General features: G+C 50.0%; 1 protein-coding gene across 1 annotated transcript in view; it reads left to right on the top strand.

Moving 5' to 3' along the window:
• maml3 (mastermind-like transcriptional coactivator 3) overlaps positions 1-20,556 on the top strand; it is a 52,425-nt gene extending 31,869 nt beyond the window's left edge. The window contains 3 exon segments of the mRNA XM_057035607.1: positions 15,329-15,586; positions 16,382-16,460; positions 17,213-20,556. Of these exon segments, the coding sequence (XP_056891587.1) occupies positions 15,329-15,586; positions 16,382-16,460; positions 17,213-18,321 (1,446 nt within the window). The 3' untranslated portion in view covers positions 18,322-20,556.
• The last annotated feature ends 1,132 nt before the right edge of the window (positions 20,557-21,688 follow it).

Raw genomic sequence — 21,688 nt, 5'->3', positions numbered from 1 at the left:
AGGAAGACGTTCGCTCCGGAGACGGCGTGCGTGGGGAGAGTCCAGAGCTGCTGTTTCCATTTCCTGTTGGGTCAAAAACCCTTTTTAGCTTTTGTCTCCTTATAAAATCACCACTGAATTCCTGGAACGGTCACATTCTTGGAATGAGACGGTGCGCTGATGCTGCCAGTGTGTCAGGTGTACTGATCATTTCATGCTGCCCTCTTGTGGCACACGGGCAGCAGGTGGGGTGTGTGTGTGCGTGTGTGTGTGTGTGTGTGAGAGAGAGAGAGTGTTTAGTAACAGTGGGTCAACAGTGGCAGCAGCAGATGTGTGGAGGTGATCAGGTTGATTCTTTACTGGTCATTTTCAGTTCAAATGATTTTAATTTATAGTTCAGCCCAAACACTCTATAAGAATTTAACAATTTCATTAATTAATGAGTTCCTTAAAAATGCAGCCATGATTTATCCATTCGAAACCATAAAAAAAATAATATATATATATTTGATTGTTGGAAACTGAAACGCTGGTAAGGTTAGTGTGCTGGGATGTGTATGAGAACCCTGGTTTCCCTCAGCTGAGCAGCACCGTCACAACAAACGGGTCAACAACAAACGGGTCAACAACAAACGGGTCAGAACACCGGCCCGTGAGCAAACACCCAGAGACACGCCGTCACACACCGAGGGGGCCGAACACGAGGCTCAGAGGAAAAGGTCCAATTTCATACAACAGGCTGCAGCTGCACAGGAATGATGCTGTTGATTATGTATGTTTGGCTGCACACACACACACACACACACACAACACACACACACACACACACACACACACACACACACGTGTGCACACACCCAGGGTTAAGGAGATGATGTGGATGGGGGTATAGATCATTCTTATGCTGTGTCTGTGGGCCAATAGGAGGCAGGAAAGGAGAAGCAGGAAGGAGGCCGCATACTAAACAGACTGCTGTCACACTGCCAGCGCCTCACACACACACTGTACACACACACTGTACACACACCATACACACCAGCACGCACACACACACACGCAGAAATGCAAATACATACTCGGTCGCTGTACCTCCAGTGCGCACACACACACACACACACACACACACACGCATAAACAAATGCACACACGTCTTATGCCAACTCTAACTTTGGCTGCTTCACTCTACTGTCGGTTGCCTCGGCAACCATTGCCCACAGCACCTCGCAACCCAAATCAATGGCAGCTCCAAGATGAGGGTAGGCAGGGGTAGGTGTGTGTGTGTGTGTGTGTGTGTGTGTGTGCGCGTGTGTGTGTGTGTTTGTTACAGTTTGGTGATAAATACAGCTGAAGTCTACGTTGACAGCATCGTACTGGCTGTTAATGATCCCAGAACGGACAGAATGCATATTATAGGATGTGCTGAGAGGGGTGAAAGTGAAAACAACAACAACACAACAACACAACAACAACAACAACGGCAACAACAGACAGAATATGAGACCTGTGGTCTGTGTTAAGTCCTGATGTTTCTAAACTGCTGATCATCTTCAGCTCATGACCGATTGTGGCCAAGTGACCCACTGGAACACACACACACACACCACACACACACACACACACACACACGCACACGCACACACACTCACACTCACTCACCATTTGCAATGGTTGCTGAAGGGCCTCAGCAGGTTCACACACCCATCCAGACCAGACTGGCCCCCCAACATCAGCCCACTTTACCCAGTTCTGGTGTCCACTCCTCAGCAGTCTGAGGGAGGGGGGAACAGGGGTGGGTGCATGACTGAGGGAGGGGGGGTCCAGCTGTTGGGGGGGGGTCCAGCTGTTGAAGGGGGGGGGGGTGAGCCACACCAGCTGCTACCTGACCCGGAGAGAAGAGGGTGCTGCTCAGCAGGGTGTCTGGGAGCTGGGAACAGGAACGCCATTACTTTGGTCATGAAATAGGGTCTGAAATTATAGGAGACGTTTGTCTTTAGAACATAAAAGATGTGCTGCATCTTATTAATCTCATTTCCTGCACTTGCTTTCATGTTATAACTCCTTTGTTCTTGGTCTCACGCATCTCTTTTCCTCCGCGTATTAAAGAAAAAACCAAACTCTTATCAAAGCAGGTGGTTGATGGTGCAAAGCTCCGACCCTCTCCTCCCTTTTCCCAGTCTTTATCCCAGCACCTCCCTGGAACTGGGATTATAGTGGGAATCAGGAAATGGTGCATTTCCAGTTCAAACTGGTTCACTTACACACCGACCTTCAACATTGCTGTATTGAAAATGACGGCACACGACTAAATTGATATTAAATAATAAAATCATTAGACGAGCAGGTCAGCGTTTCTAATGGTGACGAGCTACAACAGGAAGAGTCACGTTTTCTATTCTCTTTATTGTTCTGTTGATAACAGATAAGCATGCGTGTTACTAACCAGTGGTTACGTGCATGTTTAAGTCGTGTCAGTTGTGTGTGCTGGTCTGTGCTGCAGCACCCACAAGACAGTTGGATACACGGCTGTGCTGGAGATACGCAGGAGACAGTGGATAGCTCTCCCCCCATTTTATTGTGTACCCTCTCTCACACACACACACACACACACACACAGACACACACACACACACACACACACTCCTGGCACCTTCGCTTATTGTAGTTTTTGTGCAAGAAAGCAGAAAATCTGCTTAGTCTTCACACAGTGGTGTGTACCACTTTAACATAAAGTCCAAACTGCTTATAAAAGCAGAAATTTACCTGTGCCACTAAAAACCTGAGTGTGTGTGAGTGTGTGTGTGTGTGTGTGTGTGTGTGTGTGTGTGTGTGTGTGTGTGTGTGTGTGTGTGTGTGTGTGTGTGTGTGTGTGTGTGTGTGTGTGTGTGTGTGACGAGGCTCTACACGTGTGTGGAGCTTGTTGCCTGCTGTAGTTCAGTAGTGACGGATGGTGCTGACGTGTCTCTGTTTGTGGATGTTAAGGGTGTTCCTGATATTCCTGGTTTCTGTAGCTAACGCGCCTCTTTTGGACACGTTAGAGAAACACTCGTATGAGCAGCGTCATCGTTAAAGCCCAGAAATAAAAGAAGGTGGTACTCTCTAGTTGGACCAGCTGACACCGACAAATGTTCCCAATAAGCAGTTTAAGATCAATTACCTCCCAGAGATTCTGTGGATCACTGGTTAGCGTTAGCTGCTCTACCTGCCACGGTTCTGCCACCTCTTTGAACCAAAGCTCCGGACATCAACCTTTTCCTCACCGAGACAGCGGCGCCGGTTTCTGATTGGCCGCGACCTTTGAAAGCGGCGTCGCCCGCGAGCACAAGATTTTGGGATCTGCACCTTTGCATATTTATTGTGTTTCTGATTGTTGGATGAAGGAAGAAGAAGACATCATGGCGGGTGTGTGTGTGGAGACGGGGATTTCAGAGTCGGGGGGTGGCCACTAACATATCTATTTGTTTTCCCGCTCCATTTCACCTTGACATGAATGACAGCATGGGTTTATGACATCGTGTGTGTGTGTGTGTGTTGTGTGTGTGTGTGTGTGTGTTGTGGAAAGCAATCTCCCAGGTTGAGCTCGTAAATCAAGGAGGGGGATGGAAATTCAGATGATGGCGTGTGTCTTTGGGTTTTATATGGTGCGTCTGAGACGGCGTCTTCCGAACGCGTGGCGAGCGGGACGCCGCTCGCCCCCTCGCGCGCTTTGTTCCCCGCGCCCGACGTTAACGCGCTGTCAGTCCGTCCACGACGTCGGTGACGTGACTGATCTTTCTCATCCTCTCCTGTTTGGCCTTCAATTTCCCCCACACGGCGGGATTATACCAGGGCGCGGCGTGGAAAATGAACGGTAATTCCGGGAGCTAATGAAGTGAGATGGACAACGTGCCCCCGGCGCCCTGTTAATGCAGTCAATCATAAGACGAGAGAAGCCGTGGCGTGCACGAGAGAGCGAACAATGGCTAGCTTCCTGATGACGAGGCCTAGCAAGGTGACCTCTGGCTTTAGTTACATCTCCGGCAGAATCCTCATCACCACAGCGACACAAGTGTTTATTGAGCTAACGTGCACTTGCAGCGGCGTCCTGGGTTAGCACCCTGCGGCTAGGCGCCTTTCGTAATTTGAGCTAGCGTAGCTCCTTTGTTGGATCATCCCTGCCCCCCTCCCTGAGAAATATTGAATATTAAATTGGTCCGACAACAAGATATGAATAGTTGCTGCGGATTACTCACAGGTGTGTGGTGGTTTTAGGATGGAGAACAAGAGAATTCCAGGCTGCTGGTGTTTGATGGGACTTAGCCCCCGCTGGCTCCTCTTCTGCCGCTGTTGTCGTCATCTCCAGCCAGCAGGTTCGCCGTGCGTCTCTGCTTGAGGGATGCTGATGTTTGGCACATCTGGTTTAATACAATGTAAGCTCTCCTGTCTCTCTATTGTCAAGGAGTCTTAGGTGTGCTGCTTATCCAAACGCTACAACACTGAGCTGATTAGCAGAGAAGTGTGTGTGTGTGTGTGTGTGTGTGTGTGTGTGTGTGTGTGTGTGTGTGTGTGTGTGTGTGTGTGTGAAAAGCCTCATTCCTGTAACAACTGAGCCCTGCACCTCATTGAGCTCACGAGTGTCGTTTGAGGCTCCTCAAAAGCTGCATTTTTCTTTCTCATGTGGCTTCTCTGGTATGTTAGGTATTTTACAAAGCCTCAGATCCTCCTCTTCTCAAATGCTGTTGGGCGCGTGTGTGTGTGTGTGTGTGTGTGTGTGTGTGTGTGACAGAGAGAGAGAGAGAGAGAGAGAGAGAGAGACATCAAGTAAACGGTGCTGTTTTCTACACAAACCTTCATGGCTCTATTCACTGGTTCATAGTCTTGTGTGGAAGGGGTGGGGTGGTAAAGCACTGTGATTAACACACACACACACACACACACACACACACACACACACACACACACCACACACACACACACACACACACATGTGCGCGCTGTGTTTGTGTCACTCTGAGCTCCTTGTCCTTGTTAGTGTGCATGGTTGGGATTTCTTGGTTGGCTGGAGCAGCGCCACACGTGTGTTTATATGCACATATGCGTAAGTGTGTCCATGAAACCAGGATGTGATTATGCTCAGCTAATGGAGCAGCTGCCTCTCTCTTCCTCCTCTTCCTCTCTCTTCCTCCTCTTCCTCTCTCTTCCTCCTCTTCCTCCTGCACGTGCACATTTCTTCTCTGTCTTTTGTCCTATTGCTGTTGTAGAATCTGAAACAGGACACCTTCTCAGGGATGCGGTGACCTTTAAGCTGACCTTCCCCTCCTTGACAAACATTTGAAACCAGTGCACTCCGCCGTCACCGGTTCTGACCGGTGTAGCGGCTGCTGAATTTCCGGATCCGTCCGTGACGACGCCAGCCCATCAGAGGGAGCCCAGCCTCTCCCGACCTCGGTGTTTTGTTGGCCAGACTCATATTTCCTTTGATCCCTCACACAGGGCGCTCTTTTTCTTTGATTTCTGCTCACTGTCTCCATCGGTGCGCTGACTTTTCCCATTTTTCCTCCTTCCCTGTCCTTTTCTTGGCTAGCCCCCCGGCGGCTCTATCAGAGATGATGACGCTACGCCACTCTCTAATCTGGCAGGGAGCTGCAGCGTTGCTGTCTTAGCAGACAGCAGGTTTTTCCTTCTCCTACATTCATCATTCCCGCTCCGCTCCTGCCCCCCCGCCCACCTCTTACCTCCCTCCGCAGGAGACCTTGATGTGTGCGTCTATGGAAGACGGCCGCATCACTCACCTGTGATGTCAGGCCGCCATAAAACGGCCACAGTGTCCCGACCTTGCTCGTGGCAGGTCTCCATCTTTCCCTTTCGCTCTTTCTTCTCCCTCCTCTCCGGCCTCTGACAGGCAGCTGTCAGTTCCACACAATACGGAGGTGAGTTGACCTGGGCGTGGGCGGGGCCTGCCGTCATCCACCTGGGTGAGATCAAAGCTCCTTCAGTCATGCCTCCACCACAGTCCTGGTGAAACCAGCCCTAGTGTGTGAGTGAGACCAAAGAGAAGCACATCTGGAAGTGATGCACGTTGCAATATCCTCTCCCGGAGGAGCGGAGAGTGAAGGAGAAGCGGCCGCCAACAGGACGCGTGTTCTCTGATGGAACGGCATCGGTGTCAGGAACTCTGGGTCTAAAAGAAGCCAGACGGGGAGCAAAATCCAATCCTCATCCTGGTCCAGCTGGAGTCTCATCAAGAGCCTCCGCTGAGAGTTTAGTCACTGAGCAGTTGGTGTGTATTCAGGCGCCGTTACCTGGGCGGCGGCGTTGTGGATCCGACGCCATCATCTGCTCCTTTACCTTTGATTAGTCTCGGCCCACCTCTCCTTTCCCTCTCTTTACTTCTCCTTTTCCTCCATTTCCAGTGTCTCTTCCCATCTTAACCCCCCCTCCTCCTGCACAGGGTCAGATAATCACATGATCCTGCTGTGGTTGCTGCCTTCAAGAACATCAGCTCGGTGAGGGGAAACTCTTTAAACCAGATCCTGATTTGGGTTTTTGGAACCACAGCAACAGCGTAGAACTCTCCTGGCAGCTTTTCTGCATATGTGTTGGGGTCTATAAAACAGATGGCATCATCATTCCATGCAAATATGGTTCTCTTTTGGCAACAGGCGTGAGGGGAAGCTGTATTATTCTTCTCTGGAATGTTGCAGGAGGCTAAATTTAGAGCCTCCGTTTCCGTTTCTTCTTCTCCAGTCCTAATGTTCCACCTTCCTTTTCTTTCTCCGTGCAGATGAGACAGGAATAGTCGGACCTGTCTTCGGTTTAAGGTCCCAAAGCTGTAAATCCATTAGCGACTATTTCCTATCTGAATTCCTATCCTAAGCAACGTGCACATCGTCGACGTCGTCCTTCCACACCTGTACAACGTGAACGCGCAGTGGTGCCAGTATGTGGAATAGCCCCCTTCAGGACATGCAGTATTGATTGAAGCTCTCTTTTGTGTCCAGTCTCCATGTATCTGTGCTCCATACGCATCAGAGCAGGCCTCCGTTGCACCACTCACCAATGCTAAGTGCTGTGCTCCACCCCCCCACCCCCCCACTCGCTAATATTACCCTGTGTCCCTTTTGCCACCTTTGCATGCCCTTGTATCTACTCCACATGCATCTTTGGACATGTTTCTGAACGTCCAGGCTGAGGCATTGATCTTCGATGCTGCTATTGATCTTAAAGTGGTCATTGAGGGAGGCTGAAATGCCCCCCTCCCCCCCCAGGGTTGTACCAGCCGCAGCACAAATGACCCTCAGGGAGGTGATGCAGGATGCAGCAGCTCAGGTGCCAGTAGCCAGCACTGACCAACACCTCCAGGTTAGAGAAGCATCACAGGGAACTGTTCCAAAGGTTGTGTTGCATTTCAGGGTGGTAAAATATCCTCTTAAGTAAATGTTGACGTGCCAACGTGTGCGTCATTGATTTTCCCGGTGCAGAAGCTGTGCGCAGCATTAGCTCTCTCTCATGCTAACCCGTGCATGATGCCGGGTCAATAATCGGAGATGTTTCTCCCGTGTAAACAGCCGTCTTTGTGTAAAAGCGCCGAGACAGAGGAGAAATATGCGGCAGATTTCCTTTCTTCCTCCTGAAGTGTTTCCTTTTCTTCAATCTCTCGAGGCTCCGCGAGAGCGGGAACTGAAGAGGACGCGTCATTACTGATGCACTGGTGGCGCTACCTTCAGTGTCGGTCCCCGCAGACCTCTCTCTCGCTTCCACACACCCGAGCGGCGCTGTTAAATGCTTCCATGCTCACTGGCTGCTTCGCTCCCTCTCCCCCTCCTCTCGCTTCACCACGAACTGTTTGAGGTCTAAATCCCTTCACACTCAGAGACTTAGCCCCTCTCTTTCATTTGGCCCCTTTATTTGGGCTCAGATCTGCCAGTAACCATTAGCCGTGTGCGTGTGTTCAGTAAATGAATGCCCGGCGCCACGTTCCAGACACGTGGCGCCGAGCATTCATAGGTTTCTGCGCAGGTTAAACACAAGAATTGCAAATGAGCTGCAGTCACAGACAGACAATATAAAGCCAGACACACACACACACACACAGATGCTGGATTTAGGTGACTGCATCGTTACTGTAAAAGGCTGCGTTCAAGATCACGCCCATTTATCGGCTGGTCTTCACTTCACTTCCCTCCTTCCTTTCTTCCTGCTGCCCTCTTCTGTGCTTCCTCGACCTCTTCGCCTTCTCACCTGCCTCCTGAAGCCTCCTTTAATGTGACTCCTTCAGGCAGCATCTGTTGCGGAGCCCAGACCCAATTAGCAGGAATCAGAGCACAATTAGTTCTTCTTCTTGTCGTTTTACACCCACCACCCCTTTATCGCCACATTCTTTTCTCCTCCCACTCTATCAGAGCTTTTTGTCACTGAGCTGTAGGACATTTCCTGCATTCCGACTCTCTCACTTCGTCCTCTTCTCTTTCTTTCCTCTCTCCCTCTCTCGGAATCTCTCCTCTCTTTCATGGTTCCTACATCTGTGTTTTCCCACCCACATCTTTTTCTCTCTTATGAGTTTCTCTGACTGTTGTTGACTTAAACACACGGCCCAGCTTGTTTTTGGGGGGGGGTTATACTCTTCCTCCCACTCTGCTTCCACCGTTCCCTCCTCTTTCTCTCCAGCGCTCGTCCCTATTAAACACTCTGTTTACGCCTCTATTTCCCCCTGAACACTGACAAACGCTCCTTTTCTCTTTAAACCCCGACGCCTTCACCTCCTCCCTCTTCCCGTCCTTTATCCGCTCTTCTCCTTCCATCTTTCTTGTTGTCATTCCTCCTTTTGTTCTTCTCTGGCCGGCTCCTCACCGCCGTCACTTCGTCTGGTTTTGCCATAATTACAAGTTTCTGGTAGGAAGAATCTGTTCGCAGCTGAGATCATTTGTTTTTGTGGCTCATTTGTTCATGAAGAGCATTTCAGGGTTTTTACATTAATATCTGCAGAGAGATACAAATCCCATGAATGAAGAGATCAAATCAAGGCTGCTCATGCTGTTATTGCTCTAATTACTTGGCTTTTCAGGTCTGATGCATGAAGCCTGTTTGACTTTGTATTTGGTGATTTTCCTGCTACGTTTTACCACATTTGTTGCTCATTTTCACCAGGAACTTTGCAGTTTGAGCTTGTGTTCATCGAGGAGGTGCCTGTCTTTCGGCCCCAGGGGCCCTGAGATGTGATGTTTGACCCGATAATGAACAACCTCGTATGTTTCTGCTGAGGAAACACCGCTGATATCTAATAAAACACTAGAACTGTTGCCCTCGTCCCTCCGAGAGGTCAACAGTTCATTCTTCTGTACCCTTTCTTGACACCGGCCCACCAGGTTTGTGACGCGTCCCCAGCTTGGTAAACATCTCGCTTACTCTCTTTAAGCGTATTGAAGCGCTGCTGCACACTTTAATCATCTGTAATGATATAGAATTTGACCACGGAGCGCTGAACCATCATTGTTTGGCACTTTTCCCATCCCTTTTCAGAGCTAGTTATTCCTGGAACTATCTCTCCGTCCTCTCTGGTCCTGCTAATAAAGTTGCAAGAAGATGCAACTGACAAACAGATGATCACACACACACATGCGCACTCTCTCACACACTCTCTTTCTCTCTCACTCTTTGTCCATCTGTTCTGCTGAGTCGTGTGATCAGGAGAAGGTCCATAAATCACCTTTCTCCACCTCCCATGGGACAATGCAGTGGAGGAGGGGAGAAAAGGAATGGGGGAAGATCTCTTTTGGTGTGTGTGTGTGTCCCCCCCCACACACACGTGCAGACACAGACAGAAACGTACACAGACGCATCCCCGACACTGTCGCCAGCTGTTAGCAATGACAGGAAACTGCTTCCCGACTCACTCCAAAGCCCTTTTTTTTTTTAATCTTCTCGCCCAAATGAATGTGTGCACGTGTGTGTGTGTGTGTGTGTGTGTGGGGAGATTTGCAGCACCAGGAACAGGCGGAACAACACTGAGATGAACGGAATCTCCATTTTCTGCTTTTGAAGATGGTCACTCACTTGAAGGATCCAGAAGGAGTGAGTGAGGGTGATAATGAGGGAGGAGAGCGGCGCATAGGGACGGTGCGCTACGTTGGAAGGGAGGGGTATCACCAAAGGAGCGGAGAGAACGACACGAAAGGAGTGAAATGGAGAGAATGTGGGAGGGAGGGGGGCAGGAGGAGAGATGAGTAGAATGCAATAATGTGATAAAGCAGCAGAGGAATGGGAGGTTTTTCTACACACCGATGCTTTTAGTCCCATTTCTAGTTTTTACGGCAGATTTCATCATATTACCAAAGGCCATTTTGGCTCTATTGTGGATAATAGTCTGCTGTGGAATTATTGCAGATGCTAGCTTAGATAATGGTCATTCTCTCTCTCTCTCTGTGCTGCTCCCTCACTCTTCCTCCTCTGTGGGAGAGAGGGGAGGGGGTGAGACAGCGGAGGTAAAGGAGGAGAGAGATTAATGGAATACATAGACGGGCAGTCGGGGGCGATGAAGATAGCTTAAGGTGCAGCGCGAAGAGAGTATCTGAATGTACGAGACAAAAGGAAGTAGCATCGGTGTGAGTGCGAAGCTTTGGGAAGGGGCAGATATCTGGAAGTGGGTGCAGTCATTTATTACTCTGGAACAACAAACCCATCACAGAGCCTCTACAATCATCCTGTCACCAAGCAGAAAACTCCACCGTGTTGCTTTTCAGTCTTTGATCATCAACAATTTGCCATTTCACTGAAGAGCTCGTTGCAGATTTATTTTATTTTTCAGCACCGGAACCAGAAATGAAGCATCAATAATCACACGAGAGCACTTCTGGGCTCTCTCTGGGAGACGAAATGTGATGGAAGTATGTTGACAGCATAATTCAGTGACGCCTCAGACAGGGCTTATATTGTGTATCCACAGCAGAGGGTGTGTGTGTGTGTGTGTGTGTGTGTGTGTGTGTGTGTGTGTGCTCACCTGCTCCACCATGGCTCAGTCAAAGGGTTGGAGATTAGAAAATCTGGATGGAGGAAGAGTCAGGAGGGTGGAAGATGCTGGTTGGGGAGGGGTGAAGAAGGAGAGATGGAGAGAACGGCGAGGAAGAATGGCAGAGGGATGGAGAGAAGGGAGAGCCTTGAGACTATGGCAAAGAGAGTGAACAGGGAGGGAGGGAGGGAGCGGAAGAGTGATAGCCTTACAGCAGCACCTAATGGCTTCTCTGGAGAGAGGGAGGGAGTGTTGGGGAGGCAGCAGCATAATGAGAGGGCTATGACACAGGCACAGATAGATGTGGAGAGAGATGGAGGGAGAGACAAAGAGAGGTGGAGGTTATACGGCCGCTGGGTAAACATGGAGTCAGAGAGAGGGGGGGGGAGGAGAGGGGAGACGTTAAATGAGCAACGGCAAGAATAAAGATGGATGAGAGTGACCGGAGAGTAACAAAGGAGACGGAAGGAGGGATCCACTGCCAGCTGGACAAAGAGGGAAGAAGGGAGGGAGGATGGACAGGACAGGTGCGGATGGAGGGATGAGCAGGCCGGGGCTGGTGAAGAAAAGAAGGAGCGGCTTAGAGAAAAGCAGGGGAGCCGGATGAAGAGTTTAGGAGGTGGAGGAGGACGGAGAAGTGGAAGACATGCGTCACAATAACAAGAATATGTGGGAAAAAGGTCCAAATAAAGACTCCACATCTTATGAGCTACATGAGAAGCCTGTCGGACGCTGCCTGTGATGAGCTGATGGAAACGATCCGTCTCCTTCACACACCCACTCCGTGCACACGTTCACTCCCCTAATGAAACCTCCGCCCGCCTGGCCGCACTCGTGTCTGTACGTGTGTCTTTAAGGTCTCCGTGGCTACTGTTTCCAAGGTGATTTACGACAGCACCTGGCCCCTCTCAGGGTGGTGCGCTCGCCACCATCACTCCCCGGCCACCGGTGATCTCATCTGCTCACGCTGCCCCCCCCCCCCCCCCCCAGCCTGTCCTCATGAACATGATTTACCCGTGTCTTCTGTCGCTCGTCATGTCTCAGCGGCGGCGGCCGTTTATCCCTAACCCTATTTCAGTCGCGCCCACGCCAGGTCACGTCTTTGTTCAACTCTGGTCACTGCTGAACCTCAACGGTTCGTTGTTTACGTTGTTTACGTGTTCTCAACCGTCGTCACCTCCTGTGATGCATGGATTCCTTATTAGCTCTCCAGTAGATTTAGGCTGAACATGGCGGCTCAAACGGGTCCAAATGTTTAGGGTTGATTGATCAGCTGGTGATATTCCAGGATATTCCAGGATATTCCAGGCGGCGCTCGCCCGGCGAACCCCCGGAGCCTGCAAACGCTCTTCTGGCTGCAGGGATTTCATTTACCTTAATTGATTCACTCGTGCATGCCCACATGCGTTTCACAGCAGCTCCACGCAGCCGCCCGCTGCTCTCGCTGTAGTTAAAGGATGATCCCCACAAAACCTGCTAACCCACTCCATTGTTGAGGAGCTGTGAGGGAAAGAACTGTGTGTGTGTGTGTGTGTGTGTGTGTGTGTCTTGAGAAGATTCAGAAATAGGCCAGTCAGGGTTTAGAGCAGAGAGATGTTAAGAGATTACACACACCTCTGTGGGGAGCACGACTCCTCTCCATCAGTTTAAATGTAACTGTCTGCCGGGAGAAACAGTGGAAGTGTGTGTGTGTTTAGTTTGGTAAGTGGGCAGTCGTATTATGCACAACTAGTGGATCAAAACACGGTGTGTGTGTGTGTGTGTGTGTGTGTGTGTGTGAGACACCATGATGTCTTCTTTACCTTTGGTGCTGTGGGGCTGGTTGAAGCTGTGAGGTCTGCTGAACCATCTGCTGAGGTTAGCCTGCATGTGTGTGTTTGTTGTTCCACTCGTGTCTTCACCGGCCAACACTTGTCCTAAACGTGTCCTTTAATACACAGCACATGTTGGTTTTAATCTACATTATCGCTCCGCTCCTTCTTCTTCTCCTTCTTTATTCGTGGCGCTGCTGTGTGTACGTGTTCTGGAGGACAGCTACAGTTGTGTACATCTGTGTTATTCCATGAGGGGGCAACACGGCGAAATCAAAACCGGTCTTAAACATCCCAGCACGTCCATCATGACCTGCGTTCGGGTGGAGATTCTTTTTGAATCCAAGGTCGAGCAGAGGGAAGCTCAAGGTTCAGACACCCTGACAAATGCCCCCTGTGACCTTCAGGTGGCCCCTGAAGCGTGGCTCCAACAGGAAGCAGCTCTGAGAACATGGCAGCCTTTTTCTCCCATCCTAACGAGGCAGCCATTCAGCCTTGGCTCTCTGCTTCGGCTCCTCTCCTTACACTCCCTCCCTCGCTCCCTTTTGCACAAGTGGCTGACAGATGTGCGCCCCTCTGGAGAGCAGCCGGTACGCTGCTGCCAGGTGGCGCTCCTCCCTTACACGTTGAGCATGTGTGTAGCAAGGTACGGATGTGTTGCTCTTAACTTAACGTCTAATGTCATCAGTGCGCTGCAGACGCCTTTCTGTCTGTGTGTGTTTGTCTTTGCACGTATTCCTACATCTGTGTGGGTGTGTGTGGGTGTGTGTGTGTGTGAAGGAGAACCTATTTGATAGAAAGCAGAGCTGGAAGCTGTGTCTCGTGGTGGCCTCGTGAGAAGGTGGGCTGTTTGGACACACCTGCCTGCTCCGGGTCGTGGGAGTCTCCACTGCAGCCAGTGCCGTGTATTTTTGTGCGTTCTGGAGTAATTGGATCACCTCATCTCTGCGTGATTCCTAACCCAATAAGTCCGACAGCAGCCAGCACACAAACTCCTACTTCCTGGAGCACAACCAGCCTCCCGTTCACCTTCCTGCTCACCCTCCATTCCATGTTTATAGAAATATTTAGAAATGTGGAAGATGGGTGGACAAAAGCAGAGCAGGAGTGAGAGTGTGGGTCTGCCCCAGCGTGCGGAGGGCGGCCGTGCACGGCAGCCGTAACCACTCCACCAGTGGCCATCTGCTCCTCACCACAGCAACCATTGCCTGCTCTGCTCTCGTCCCCTTTTATCACGACTTCTGTCACCCATTTGCTTTTCCGCTCATCACCTTCCATCGTCCATTTCCTTCCCCTCCTCTATTGGAAGGGACAAAAGGATTCTCTTCACTCAGTTCAGCAGATCAACACTGGATGTTTTAGCTAAAGTCCGTCGCTTCTCTTTGCCACAGTCAGAAAGCAACGCTCTTCCTCTTTAAAATCCCTCCTTTTTCCTTCCCTCCCTTGCAATCGTGTGGACGGAATGTGTAGTGGGAGAAGGCATGGAGCTGAAACAGTGAAGAAAGCAGTGATGGTGTGGCATTCAGAGAGGTAGAGTGAGTGGGGGGTCGTAAATCAGAGCCGTCATGATTGAGCCATCTGCTGAGGGGAGGCTGGTGAGACTCACGCTGAGCCACACGCACGTAGCCGTGCGTACAGATCACCACTGCCTCCCGTTGGTCACTTCTTCACACTGCACCTCTGCTGCCTCGGCGCAGCGTCCAACGCCAACGCCAGAGGAGACACCGGCTCTGGGCATTGATCGGGCTGCCCAGGCTGTCTGGTGGGCCGGTCCGAGCAGCCTTTCTGTACGCCTCCGACACGTCTGCACCTGTGTGCTGTTAAGTGTGTGCAGATCTGGCTGGTTCCGGAATGATGTCCACTCTCATTTGGCTGTCCTACATTTAATAGATTTACAAACGCTCTCCTCCCATTGGCCAGGCGAGGCCGTTTCATCCTATTAGAGATTAGCATATGGCTGAGTGGAGGAGGAAGTGCTCTTTATATGCTAATAGGGAGATAATGTATGCAGAGAGGACCAAGCAACGCCCCACTGGGAGGACTCAGGGTGGCCTGATGAGTTGAATCTTCAAACAGTCTGCTCTTTATCTAGTTTCTCACTGATTCACCACCTTAACTGACTCTTTATGTTAGCAGCTACTGACTTTGGTCTGTTTTTAGCGGTTTTAGCTGGGGATTCCGACAGTGCTGAATACGGTATATGTGATGTGTTTTTCATTTGTCTGAACAAACTGCTTTGGTGTGGGTCCGCCGTGGTTTAAACACAATGAACATCTCGCCATATTAGTGGTTTTAGTCCAGGGGTACAGAAGCAGAATGATTCAGTAGCCAGTATTTATCTACAGTACGTGTGAGTATGTATGAAGACACAAGCGTGATATTCCTTCCTGCTAATTTAACCTAACCAGCTTCTAGCTATAGGTTAGCGTTGATCACATGGCTGTTGGAGTTCATTTGGAATCTTTGTGTACTTCTGAGAAGGAAAATGGATTCTATTTATGATTGATAGACGGCTGATTGTGGACTGACCGGCTGTCCTGTCGTGTTCACTGTTCAGGAACAGGGGATGGCAGGAATCTCAAGACCACCAGGAGCCATTCCACCACCCCACCCTGCTGGTGGTGTTGCCTCAGGGGTGGGACCGAATCAGGGCTCAGGTCCACCACCAGGATATGTGGGCAACCAGCAGCAAGCAGCCATGATGAAGCAGATGATGGCGATGGAGCAGGAGAAGAGGGTGCAGATGCACATGCTGGAGCAGCAGAAGCTCTTCAGAGAGCAGCGGCAGCAGCAGCAGCAGCTCCTGGCCGAGCAGGTACGTGTCCCTCGTCCCAGCACTGCCATGTTGTCCCATGTTTATGCCAGGTTTCAGCAGATTTAGGCGTCTGCGTTGGTCCTCTCCTTTCCTGGGTGCTTGTATAATTATTCTCAACCCTCTTTTATCTCTTCGGTGTGTGTGCACGTGTGAGTGTGTGACTTATCCACATGTCACCAGCTGTGATAATGGGATGTTTTTTATTACACCCTGTGAGGGAATCAAGTGTTAAATAGTTCTGAATTCTGGAGTCACCACCTACTATGCTGTGTTTAATTGGATCAACAGAAACGTGCCCAGACGCACAAATATGGGCTTCTAGAAAGAGACGCGTCTCACCGAGCTCTCGTTGTTAAGTAGCTCTAATAGAGAACACAGAAAAACCCGCTGCTGCTGGTCCAACACAGTCACACAGCACAAAACCATCTGATTCTGATGCTACCTACCCTGGACATCCCAGGCATCTAATGATAACACAGCAAACCGGCTAATTGGTCAATAATTAACGGCAACGTTTCTGATCGTTTGTGGCGGGTTTGGAGTCGGAGTCTCTCGAACCCTCGTGTCAGACCTTCGCTACAGAGATTTGAAGAAAAGGCAAAGATGGTTCTGTTCATTAATAATGTTACTGTTGGGTTTATTAGACACATACGTATCTAATTTGATCGGTTTCATCAGTTTTACAGAGACCGGGGCATTAATGTTGTTGGATTTTACCCTGACTAACACCTTGTATCTCGTGTGTGTGTGTGTGTGTGTGTGTGTGTGTGTGTGTGTGTGTGTGTGTGTGTGCAGCTCCAACAACAGCAGCATCTTCCCAGACAGATGGGCCAGGCCCAGAGGAATCCATACCCACAAGTCAATCAGTACCAAGGTGAGACTACGCGCTGGCGTGAGGCAGGTGAAGCTCGCTGCACAGCCAGATTAAAGACTCTCGAAGACCAAGTGCATCTTTAGTTCGAGAAGATCCTGAACTTCGATGTTTGTAGTAACGTACTGGTTCTGTAAATGTGGGCGTTAACATATCTGTAATGTATTTCTGCTGGCTGACCTTTGCCCTACGACCCAACGCCGTCCTCCCTCTCTGTCTCTGTCAGATGCATCTCCTGCTCTTCTGCGTCGCTTTTCTCTGTTAAAAAAAAAAATGCTGTTCTGCCTGTTACCACGGCAACTTGTCTGTCCTGGATCCCCCCTGAGTTCTGGTGAAGTCGGAGAGATGGATGAGAGGAGGGAAATGGGAGGGAGTGTATAGAGTAGGAACAGGAACAGGCAGCTGGTTGTGTGTGTTGAGGGGGACGTTGGGGGAGAGGAGAGGAAGCCGTTACTATAAAGTGGAATAAAACATTTGTGACCGCCATCGACAGACTGAAGTCTGATGAATGATGTAGAGGAGAAGAGAGGGCTGATGTCAGTCAGACCGAGCTGATGACACGCGCAGTCATACACACCTCCGCCTCATTAAGAGTGGTGGGGATTATTGCTCCGGGACCAGATTAAATTAGGAGGTATCTATTGTCTGAATTAGCAGGTTGTCACCTCGATGTGAAGTTCTCGTCCCCCTCAGGTGAAGACCTTCCAGCCAATGACCAATGCAAGGTTGACACATATGTTATTTTTCTCTTCCAGGCCCTCCGCAGGATTTGGCCTCGAGGAGCCAGACTCTCCAGAACATTCGGGCTGCCCGTCTCCTGCAGCAGCAGCAGCAGCAGCAGCAGAACCAGCAGCAGATGGTCCAGATGAGCAGCGTTCAGGGTCAGGGCAGCTCGGTGGGACCCCCGGCTGAAATGAGCATACCGTACCCCAACCAGGGATCCAACCAGGGCTCCCTGTACGGACTCAACCCATCCATGAGCCAAATGATCCACCAACATCAGCACCAGAGCCAAAGTATTCAAGCCTCCATGGGTCTTCCACCGCAGCACAATCCTGCAGGAGGACCTGCGCGCCAGGCAGGTGTCGGTCCTGGTGTTGGAGGTATGTCTGGAGGCCCCGGAGGTGGTGGAGCCGGAGGGTATGGGGGACAGGGGATGTTAATGAACTCTATGACCCAGCAATCTCTTAAAGGACCTCAGAACGCCAAAGCCCAAGCACAGAGACTGCAGAGCATGCTGGGAACAGGGGCGAGCAACGCGGGCATGGCGCCGGGCGGCTGGCCGCAGCAGCAAGGACAGAGTCTGCAGGCCATGGGAGGAGGGATTGGGAGGACTACAGGGGGGGCAGGTGGGGAAATGGTGGGCTTTACTTCTCCCCAGGGTTATGGGATTCAGCCGGGACAACCTCCACGCATTCCTAAGCAACACTTTCAGGGCCCAAGCCAGGGGATGAGCCAGGGAATGGACCCCAGGGTGGGAAACCCTGCAGCTGGTATGGGAGGTCCAATGATGGGGCCTCACATGGGTGGACAGCCCAGGACCAACCAGCCGCGGCCCATGGTCATGAACCAGGGGGTCATAAGCCAGGGCATGACTGGGATGGGCGGCTTTGGCCCTGGACCTGGCGGACCTGGGATAGGCTCAGGCGGAGGAGGAGGAGGAGGCGGCGGACCGTACGGATCAGCGGGGGTTGGGGTTGGAGGTCAGCCACCAGGCTACCAGAGAACAGCTAATCAGGACATGTCATCCTATGGTTATGGGGGCGGGCCCTCAGGAGGAGGAACGTTTGGACTGGGTGACGGCTCCGGGGCAGAGCTGGACTCAAACAGTGGTTGGATGGAAGAGTTTTTCCCAAGCCAATAGCCAGAAAGACAAATGGTGTTGAGCTTTTACTGAAAGAACTTGACATCGGGACAAATGTTCAAACACGGCGAATGGCATCGTGTGGACCAGCACGGTTACGTTTTGCAAAACAAAGGTTTCATTTCACGTTTGGTGTGTTGCGAGTTGAGTTGCAGACAGAGCGGTCCCAAGGTCACAAGGTCAACACAGATGAAGAGGTGTGTTCCATTCTTCCCTCCTTCCTCGTGCGATCGGGTTTCCTCCTGATCCAGTGTTGAGTTGCATCCACACTGCAGAGCTTTGAGCTCCAGCAGGGTTGATGAAGAGGGAGGAGTTGATTTTTGTTGGTGTGTTTGTGCCTCCCAGCTTCACATCTCCCACCCGTGTGAGCCGCTGGGGGAGCAGGAAGAACCCTCCGTGCTCCCATTTTCCCATTTCGGCTGGTGCCCCCGTCACACCTTCTCAGTCCTTCTCCTCACTCTGTCTCTCTCCTCCTCCAGATCAGAGACCCCTTCTTCTCAACATCCTTTTCTCTGCTTGAATTATGAACATCAGAAGAGACAAAATTCAGCTCCCGTTGCACAGATGAGTGAACCCGGCCTCCTCTCGGTGGGGGGTCGGTCTCAGTGCAGAGCTGTGGACGACGCAGCTTCATGTAGAGGAAGACGAGTCAGTGAGGGAGAGACTAGGCAGCTAAAGTAAGCACTCAGATGGAGAAGCTCATGTACACACGCACACCAAGAGCATGAATGGATGTGTAAGAGGCAGCTAATATACGAAACCTTCCTGCGTGACACAAACACACACGAGTCAACAGAAATGATCGCTGGGTACTGAATGTATTCAAGCACCACAAGTGACTTCTTCTAAATAAAACAATTTTGTTCTGATGGCGACGCCAGTTGGGCTGAGAGGGGAGGAAATGTTCAAACAAGGCTTCTTTTTAGTTTGTCGGTCTGTTGAAAATCTGTTTGTCCTTCCATCGTGACGCAGCTGTCAATCACCCCCGTCTCCATCTTTTTCTTGCACCACCCAGCAGATTCTTGATCACCTACACTGTAACACTACTGTGAAGAAGTACAAGGTGTCCCCATCCAGAACTTGAACCACTGATAAACCTCCAGTTTGTTTCCAGGCTGTGGAGAAGCTCCTCAGCCGGTCGGTTGGGTTCGTTAGCATCAGTTAGCATTAAAACAATCAGTGCTTCCAGCGGCGGCGGCGGCGGCGGCGTCTCTCCTTCTCTGTGCTTATTATTTACCAGTTGGCTTCACATCAGGCCTTAAGGCTTCAAACCATTTAAGTTGTCCACTGTTTTGCCTTTGCGTGTGAGAAATAAATGTGTCGATATATATATATATATTTTTTCTTTTCAGTTCAAAAAAGGAGCCTCTGTTCCAGCATCAGTTTGTATTTAGCTCTTCAGAATGAACGTGTGGAGGATGACGCTGTAATCGAACCAAAAAAGCCTTCTTCTCTGTAAACTAACTCCTCGACATCAACGCATTCGTTCTGGCGGTTGTAGATATTGTGTGATCCAGCCCTTTAAATACAGACTTTATAGCCACCGTGTCATACGCCGTGTGACCACTGTCGCGTTAGCAGAACCCAAAGTGGAGGTTCTGTGAGTTCATTTTCGTCATTTGGGGATGTGCAAGTCCTAAAATCTATAAATGGAATATTTGGATCCGAGCGAAGGTGAACAGCAGAGGTGAAAAACGAAAACGTCTTCGTCACGTACGAGTCGGTGATACGGTTCTCCAAATATCACGTTCTGGGACCAAGTCTGTACACTTTTAAAGCTTCTTGTTGATGTTCATTGTTAAATTTTATTTGTTTTTGTTACTGGTGCTGACATACATGTGATTATGAGAAAAACTATATAAAAGATGATGGCTATTTGTAAATATGTTTTTACAGGTTTAAATACATCAGATAATACAGTCTCTACTCTGTAAAGAATTTACTGTTTGTTGGAAAATAGAGAAGTATTTTTATTTTAAAGGTTCTTTGTTTCATGTTTAACCCATCTGAGCTATGCCATTGCACTTCAGACAATGTCTTACTACTAATTTCTATTATAAACCTCCTTTTTTGATCATTTTTTCTAGTTTGAGAGTTGTTCTTGAGCAGTGCTTATTTCTTTTTAATCTGTACAGAATTCTGAAATGTTAACAAAAGAGAATTACAAAAGACTTTTTTTTTTTTTTTCAAAAAGTTACAATAAAGCGAGTGTTCTGGCTGATCATATTCCAGGAACCCTGTTTCTTTTGGACTCATTTGGACTCTGATTGGTGTGTTTTGTCCGACCCATCTGCTTCCACCAGTTCCAGCTGCCACGGAGATGTTTCAGGGTGAGACCAGCACAAGGGCGCAGCTCCAGTAATGCTGCGTCTAACGGCCCTCATTTGCATAATTAGACGTGCATATGCTAAAGAGCAGAGCTTTAATTCTGTCTGGCAGTAACGTGTCGATGGATCACAGACAGACGGACGCGTGCACGGCCAGGACCTTCCTGTTGTAATTCATCTTTTCCACCATCCTCCCACTTAAGTGCGCTCCTCATCCTCTGTTGGCCACGCCCATTTTCTTCATCTGTCACAGCCACCCTTCTCACTAACCCCCGAACACGTGCACGTGCACGTGCACGCGCGCCGCACTCCTGCTTCCCTCCTGACATTGATAAATGGAGGCTAACAGAGATGACAACATCATTACTCATGTTCAATAGCGACACCACCTAGGACAGAGAAAAAGGAGAGGGAGACTGAAGGACAGGACAGGAGGACGACGAGGGGGGGTCCAGTTAGTCCAGGCTCGCACACCAGCACACCCCCACGGTGCACGGTGCTGTGGTGATCATGGGCGGCGTGAAGATGCTGAGGAGTGTGATGAGCTCTTCTCAACAGCTGCTCTGTTTGGTCAGGACACTGAGACATCCTCATTTCCTCTTTCCAATGTTTCATTGATCTTGAAAAAATATTATTTGAAATGTAGGAATGTTTTTGGGGGGAGGGGGGGGGGGGGGGGGTTGCACGATGGATTCGATTAGAAGCGTGTCAATGTGCCAAAGTTCTCCCCTCCTTCAAAACTGCTATTTATAGTCTAAATCCTTTTTTTTATTCACAAGATCTCAGACCATTTTAACACTAAATTTACAGTAAAACTTCACCTCACATAAAGAGGGGATTGTGATCATGTTCTTCATCCTCTCTGGAGGAGGTTAAACCCTTTATTCCTTTAATATTAACGTCCAAACCCTCCACAATTTGGGTTTTGTGGAACCATCCGCTCTTTGTCGAGCAGTAAGATGGGAATCAACCTGGAAAGGTGTGGAAAGACAGGATGGACGGACAGAGGGACAGAGCGTGGTGTCAACGTGATAAATGCT

This window comes from Takifugu flavidus, chromosome 6, assembly GCF_003711565.1.
Source record: "Takifugu flavidus isolate HTHZ2018 chromosome 6, ASM371156v2, whole genome shotgun sequence".
Taxonomy (NCBI): domain Eukaryota; kingdom Metazoa; phylum Chordata; class Actinopteri; order Tetraodontiformes; family Tetraodontidae; genus Takifugu; species Takifugu flavidus.
This window is presented reverse-complemented; position numbering and strand designations above follow the sequence as displayed.